Genomic DNA, 8,485 nt, shown 5'->3' with positions numbered 1-8,485 from the left:
CACAATTTGAATCCTTAGTGTGACATTAGGTCCAAGGTTTGAATCATGTCGGTTGTTTTTGTGTTATATTGATAGCATATAATATCACAAGAACAATAGAACTTTCATCATGGTGAATTGAGTACATGAAGTGGAAAATGAATTCTTCTATCTTAACATTTACCCTTTTTTATTATTAATACATAGGAGCATTAGAACATTCCACACAGGAAACACATTTTGTAACAATAGCAATGGTGTCCTATAAATTTCATAAATAATAAAGCTATTGATAGAGTTTGAAGAGAATGAGATGTAGGCATATATTGGCTGCTTTCAGAGAGACTATTAGCTCAAAAAATAAACATCGGGAACTAATATAAAAGTAGGAAGCTACCGGATAACAAAGAAAATGGTGAAAAGGTAACATAGTAAAACTGTAAAATAAAAACATATAAAACATTTACTAACCTATCATGAGACAACATATAGACATAGATAAATGAAGACGATGGCATGTAAAGTCCACCTAAAGTGTAGGAACTAAGATCTTAAACAAAGCTAAGACACATATGTATCCTCCCCCCTCTAAAAGTCTTTAACCTTAATCTTACATCTTCGCGAACTTTTATCCTGGACCATGTTCTCAGAGAGGTACACCTCTAGCAAATTCTACCTAATTCGCTCATAAATCATTGGGCGTATCTTTACTCTCCTGCCCTTCCACAGTGAAGATTTCCACTGCTCTAATTGGTGGCGGCGTCCGCCACCTTTTCACATGCCAAAACCACCCTCCCCTCCTTTATCTTATCTGAAATACTAGGAATCACAACTTTTCCTTAAAAGCCTTATTTCTTATCGTCTCTAACCTTGTGTGCCACACATCCACCTTAGCATTCTCATCTTCTACCTTTATCTTTTGCATTTGTATCTTCTTGATGGCATAACAGTCTGTCTCATACACTATATCTTGTCTAACTACAACCCTATAAAATTTCTCTTTTATTTATTCGGGAACCTCTTGTCGAACAATACCCAAGTTGTCGCTCACCATTAACTACAGTCAACGTGGATGTGGTGGGCTACGTGGCTATCTATCTCACCATCCATTTATACAAATGGTCTTATCTACTTGAAATTAGTGGTCTGCGGAACCACTTGACCCTCAATAGTGATATGGGTATCTCCTCGTTACATACGCCACTGAAATCAAGTAAAGGTACTCAGTCTTAAAGTGACTAATCCTTAAACCTTATTCCCTCTAAGGCTGCTTGCCACTCTTCTAACTTGGTATTTAGGCTTTGTATTCTCTACAACTACCACAATAATAAAACATATCTAAATGTTTATAATTAGCTTTGTAACAAACTAGTGCTGTAACATTTCATTCACCATTTCCTTGCGTGGGGTACAACATTAGAAATTGTTTCTCTAGCTTTCAATTTCCAGTCCATAACTCATTCATATTAGACACAATGTTACTAGAGTGCATAAGATCTGATATTACGTAACTATAGCTAAAAGGGGTATTATGCAAATGTGATTAGTATATAACCCCTACTCATTGTAAACTCTAACTACATTAATATAACATATTTACTATAGACACACAAAGGTGTTTTAGCCTGGTATCAGATTAGACGTCACTTATGCAGTTAACAAAGTCCGTCAATACATGCATGCTCCCATAGAAAACCACTGGTCTGCTGCAAAACACATCTTTCTCTATCTAAAAGGGCACAATTGATTATGGGTTACTAATTCATTAGGGCCCCGACTCTACTAATGCTTACTAGCAGGGCTCATCCACCCTCCGTGCCTTTTCAGATGTTGACTGGGTTGGCTGCCCGGATGACCGTCGATTCATGGGGGATTCTCCATATATATGGGTTCTACCAGATATCTTGGATCGCATGAAAATAGAAAACAGAAAACAAGTTCTCAGTCCTCCACATAATCAAAATACAAAACTCTACTAGACACAATGACTCTACTTACATGGTTACAAGACTTGCTGAAAGAACTTCTGACAGACACAACTCTTGTCCTAACTCTATGGTTTGATAACCTTGGTGCTATAGACCTCTCCAAAAATCTCGTATTCCATGCTAGAACAAAGCATATTGAAGTTAACTTTCACTTTGTACGAGAAAAAGGTTACACATCAAGAAAAAAATTAAATATCAGTTGATATTATATATAAAAGATCAAATGTAGATATATCTACCATAACTCTACCTACTCACATATTACAGTTTTATGATTCAAGATACATATTGTTGCTGACCTTAGTTTGCGGGGGAATATTAGACACGATGTTATTAGATTGAATTAGAGTTGATATCATGTAAATATAACTAGAGGGGCTTATTGTGTAAATGTGATTACTATATAACCTTCTCTTTATTGTAAACCCTAATTACATCAATACAACATGTTTACAATTACACACACAACCCTAATTACATCAATACACCATGTTTACAATTACATACACAATGTTGTTTTAGTTGTTCAAGAAAATATTTCTCTAATCAATAGATAACATATTTTAACTGTCACACTACTAGAAAACTGTTACTATTCTCATGTCAATTTCTATGGGAAATCCGTGGGTAACTGCAATTACTCACAAATTTCCCACGAAAATGGGTTGTAGGAATTCTACTCGTGAGTAATCACTTTCTGACGCATTTCCTACGAATTTTCCTACTCCTTTCCCACACAAATGTTTCATTGGAATTCTCCTATTTATTTCTCACGAAAAATGTCGGCATTTTCGTTCATAGAAAATGTGTAGAAAATTTTGTTAGGAATAATAGTAATTTTCTAGTAGCGTCACTCAAAATTCTCCGATTCGCCATGAAAAGGGTATGTTGCCTCATACGAAATCTCTATTGCAGTTTGTTTGTATATCAATATTACAAGCAAAGAGGCTTCTCATACTCCTAATAAAAGACCACACATTACTTTAAACAATATATGAGCTAGAATTTTCAAGCCTCTTAACACAACAACCCCCACCCATAATTAATAACAACAAACACCACATCATAATAGTATCCAACTAATTACCACATACCAATAATTCCTCCATTCTAAAAGCAACATAGTAGGGCTACAGTATCAACATATTTTTTTTTTGTTTAGAAACAACAAAAGACATTCAACAATATATTAATATTTTAAACTTCCAAAGTGATGATAACGTCCAATATATTATATAACTTGAAGTGAAAAAGGTCCTAAAAGTTAATATTTTTTTAATCAAGTGATGATTGGTGTGAATAACTACGTATGAATATATATATAGTCCAAGTCTACTCCCGGTTTAACAAGGCAAAAACCACATGGTTTGTCCCCACAAACCCACATCACACGGCCACAATCTAATCCCACCAAATAATCAAGAAAATCTTTAGCCCTACGATCTTGCCTAATATCCAACCTTCTTTTTATATCTTTGCCGGTCTTTTAGTGTCTTGTTGGTTGGAATACATATAGTTATATGTATACACCCCTAACCCCACCCCTCTGCCCCAATCCAACCTACACCCTACCCCACATTTGTAACTCATGTGACCGACATGTAACATGATTGTCCTCCCCATGTCCTCTCTAATGTCAATCATATTTACCTATATATAACAAGCATTGCTCACAAACACAACTCATTGCTTCTTTATATTACAAAAGAACACAAACCCTAATTACAAAACATGGCAACAGAAGGGCTTGGGCTTGAGATGACTGAGCTCCGTCTAGGGTTACCGGGCGGCGGTGGTGGAGAGAAAAAAGAGAAAAAGAGGGTGTTGTTGGATATTCTTGGTGGTGATGACGGTGGTGGTGGGAAAAATAGAAATACGGGAGTCGCGGTGGGATGGCCGCCGGTTTGTTCATATAGAAAGAGAGCTATAATCAAGATGTATGTGAAAGTAAGCATGGATGGCGCGCCATTTCTTCGCAAGATTGATATTAATGGTTTCAAAGGGTATTCGGATTTCATTAGGGCTCTTGAGAACCTCTTTGGTCTTGGTAGGTTTTCATTCTCTTGTATTTTTTGATGATATTAAATAATTGTTTGTGTTCATTAATTAGCAGGTTAATCACATGCATCATGTCAATTTTGTTAGGTTAGCGGGTTGCACTACTAGAAAACTACTACTATTCCTACCAAAATTTCCTACACATTTCCTACTACTATTCCTACCAAAATTTCCTACAAATGTACGTTTACAATTGTGTAAACGTACAACAATTGACATAATCAAATGTCACTTATTGTTTTGAGTAATTTATGAACAAGTTTTTGTAAGACCTAAAAAACATACTTGCCATGCATAATTCAGAACTTTTACAATAACCCATTTTCCATTTAAATCTTTTTAACATATTTATTTAGTTATGTATTTTAAAGTTCTAACATTATGAACAGGTATTAATTTCATATTTTTTTTAAGTTTGATTACTTTATGCGTTCTATCTTTTTCTAAATCATCTATTGTAAACTATGGTTCGTGTATATATACAAATTAGGTTAAAAACCCTGTGTATTACTACACGTGTTGAATGAGTAAAATTTGGTTTTATGTTGATTCGGATCAATTCACCCCTATCAGAAAAACATCTATATAATTGATAGGACCGATTATATAAATTTGGTTTTACTACACGTGTTGAATGAGTAATAAGATTGCATGGAGAGTGAGATCGGATCGATCTCCACCCAACAATCCACCCTTAGAAAGACATTTAATACAAGCCATTTGGATCGATTTTTACAAGGAGTTAAGGCATACAATGTGTACGCCATCCACGTGCATCGGTTGTAGCATTAGACCTAAACCATTGCTCTGATATTTGATATAACTAATTACTTAACCGTAGCTCTACTTGTCTAATATTTAAAACTAAATAGTGTTTCTCTCTAAAATCAATTGACATTAGAGAGAGTAAAGCAACCATAAACGTATAAATAAACATGTGTTTTTTTCCTAAACTGACGTGAGATTGAATTTACATCCGATAATTATTTTATGTACTATTCTCATATGCAATAAATACAATGTTTCCGACAATCCCTTTAACTATAGTCAAAAGTGAGGTGGATATGATGATAATAATTTTTTTTTGTTCTTTAAAAAGGTGATGAATGTGAGTACACACCAATATATGAAGACAAGGATGGAGATTGGATGCTTGTGGGGGACGTCCCATGGGAGTAAGCTTCTATATTTTATATATATATTTTTTATTATTTAAAGTTTATTTATTGTCATTTAATTATTTATAATGCAATAAATATTTGTACATAGTCGTACACAGCCCCTACCGGATACAATAGTTTCATGTATTATAGGGGAGTGGTTACCTATTCCAAATAGGTAAACTCTCAATTCACTCAATACAATTGTCGCCGCTAAAACTCTGTTTTTCTTGTAGTGACATAACGACATGTCAAGTCACCTAATTTGTTTACCTAATGCTTAAAAAAGTTGGCGGTGGTTTACTTAATGAGGTTTAGGTAAAATATTTAAAAAAAAGGAAAAATGCGTGATTGGTTGAGAATAAATGGACCCCACCACACACTCATTTCTCTCCCCCTTCCCTCACTCCCACCGAATCGGTGACCACTGACCGAAAATGCCCCCCATTTCGGTAACATTTGCTCGGTAAAAAGGTTGGCGGTGGAGTTGGGTTCGATACTGAGTGGGTTACCGCCCCCACTCCGTTCACCCTTAACTTATAGTACCATGTGTGATTTCCATTTAAATTTATGGTTTTCATCAATACCATAAATGAACCCTAAAAAGTATGCCATAAGCACATGATACAAGTTGCCCAAAAAAGTTAGCAATAATATTAATAAATTGATATTTTGCTTAATTTAACAACTATATAAAATCATGATAACAATATTTTATAAAATCAGATCATGTGCACTGTCAATTGAGAGATTGACCTAAAGAGTAATTAACATAAAAGTTGTAATATCCTACTAGAAAAACGAAAAGCTATTAATGATCACCAATGAATTATATAAAATCTAAAGAAAATGTCAATATACATAGTGGTGGACCTATTATTTAGTTTCTAGGGGGTAAATCAAACTTTTAAGGGCGACGATCGAATTTTTTTTGCCTGAAAATACACCAAAAAGTTTTCTAGTTTTTACATGGGGTGGCCGCCCCCAACCCTTAAGAATAGGTCTGCCCCTGAATGTCCATGTAATAGAGCAAACAACTTAATCCACAATAAAAATATTTTTTTTTTAAATAGATGTTAGGAATCACCGACAACAGATCATCTCTGGTTCAAGGGCGGACCTACTTAGTGTTTTGGGTGGGCGGGCGCACCTCTTGAAATAAAAAAAAAAATTAGTGTATTTTTTAGGCAAAAAACCTTACGGCACCTTTTGAAAATGTGGTTGAACCCCTTATCCGCATCCCCAACAAATAATTCCTAAGTCCGCCAATGCTCTGGTTATTGGTATCATTGAGGGCTAAGCGATGGATCTTGCTATTGGTGAAAGTTCTCAGAATTATAGTGTTTGTGTTTTAGATCTTATATATTTCTAGAAAGAAACAAATTAAACATAAGATATGAGGGTAGTACAGTACTTAATTAGGTGAAAGATGTGTAATGAAATTACATAATTACCCATGTACATACCATGCAATATATATACACATATAATCTAACGATGGAGTTGAAATTACAGGATGTTTACAGAAACATGCAAGAGATTAAGAATGAAGAAACGGGTATAGGATGGTGGACCTCAAACCAAAACTTGATGATTGAATATCGCATGCTGATTGCTGAGTAAAGACTGAAATCTACGTTATGAAGAATGAATTATCTTTAGTTTGTTTTAATTAATTAATAATAATGTCATAAGCGTATGTTTATTTATTAATTAGGTTACTATAAAGTTGGTGATGAGGCTATTATATATGTACGTACGTAGTCAAGAATGTTAATCTCATTGATTGTATCAATGACATAATGATTGTACGTCAGTTTTTTTCATTTCTTGAACTATGTACAATGGAAATTAACATGTTATTGAAAGCATACATACAACCCAAAACAAAGGCTAAGAGGAAATTAACCTGTTACACAAATCTTACAAACTCGACTCTTATAGAAGATAAGTTATTTGATCGGTTCGAATTCCATACGAAAGATGAATTTAAAAGCTATACTCTAGCATTTATAGATTATTAATTAACATGTATGATGTATGTGCTAATCATTATAATTCTAAGAAATATTTTTACAAACAAAAAAATTTCTAATGGCTTCAAACAATATTAATGACACGGATATCATCATCATCATCATAAAAAATAAGTTGAACAAAAATTTAGTGTGGTTGAACTAAACAATGTCTTTTAAGTCAGGAGCGCATCATATTCGGTTGTAACGAGAAAAATTGTGAGTTTTTCAAAGAACTCCCGGATATCGAGCTTCATGATAGAGCACTAGATCACATGAAGAATCAAATAACTTTGAATGACAAGGTGATGTCTGCTTTATTTAGAGCATCCACAACGTTATGCATTTTCAAACCCTCACAAACCATCGCCTCAATTGCCACATTATACTCATTTTTCCCATAACACTACAAAATTTCTAACAACTATTAACTTTATATGTGTATAATAAATGTGTGATATGAGGGGGGGGGGGGGGGGGAGGGGTTGCCACCTCGTGTCCGTAGCATGTTTGGAATTCACATTGGCAACATTATGGATGCCCTTAGAGGAGTAGTTTCGGTCAACAATGAAAACATGAAAAATAGAGACAAATGAGATTGATGTAAATTTTTGTTTTCGCTAGTTCTTTCTTGATGTTTATTTTTCCTTTCGATGTTTTTCTGTTTTTTCTGTTGATGGTGATAGTGAGGACGAGGAATATAACATAAAAAATATGCTTTGCAAAAATTATAATCAGTTGTTATATAATAACACAAATTTTACAAAATCACGAAATACATAATCACGCAACCGATTACATGTCACACACATCTATTCAGAATATCACACAAACATAATTCCTTGTTAGGATAAAAACAGGAATCAAAAACTTGACTACCCTTCCATTCAATTAATAAAAACACAGCATTTCTTGACTACGCCCTAATATTTCGCACACTTCACGCACATATTACCTTTGTGATTCGTATAAACACATCCACATATTAAAGTATGAGATAACCGATATAGTGCACACATATAAAATGATACAATAAGTGGTTATGAAAGCTAAAAGCTCAAAGGAAAGAAACATGCAAGAGGCTAGCTAGTTTAAATTCATAGTATCTAGTCATGATTCATGTTTTCGGTGTAACCTTTTTTTTTTATGGAAAACCATTAACATGGTACACATAGGTTGCAATGTCTCACTCATCTTTTTGAAAAGAATCTTAAGAAACACTATGAAATGTAACCTAAATAATTATATGTATTCCCAGCTACCACCTATTACTTGTCGTTTTAAT

General features: G+C 34.1%; 1 protein-coding gene across 1 annotated transcript; it reads left to right on the top strand.

Moving 5' to 3' along the window:
- Positions 1–3,588: 3,588 nt before the first annotated feature.
- On the top strand, positions 3,589–7,014 carry LOC110904580 (auxin-induced protein 22C). Its single transcript, XM_022150423.2, has 3 exons — positions 3,589–4,014; positions 5,125–5,200; positions 6,701–7,014. Exons 1-3 carry the CDS (start codon positions 3,699–3,701, stop codon positions 6,747–6,749), a joined length of 441 nt encoding a protein of 146 aa, XP_022006115.1. The 5' UTR covers positions 3,589–3,698; the 3' UTR covers positions 6,750–7,014.
- Positions 7,015–8,485: the final 1,471 nt, after the last annotated feature.

This window comes from Helianthus annuus, chromosome 12, assembly GCF_002127325.2.
Source record: "Helianthus annuus cultivar XRQ/B chromosome 12, HanXRQr2.0-SUNRISE, whole genome shotgun sequence".
Classification (NCBI taxonomy): Eukaryota; Viridiplantae; Streptophyta; class Magnoliopsida; order Asterales; family Asteraceae; genus Helianthus; species Helianthus annuus.
This window is presented reverse-complemented; position numbering and strand designations above follow the sequence as displayed.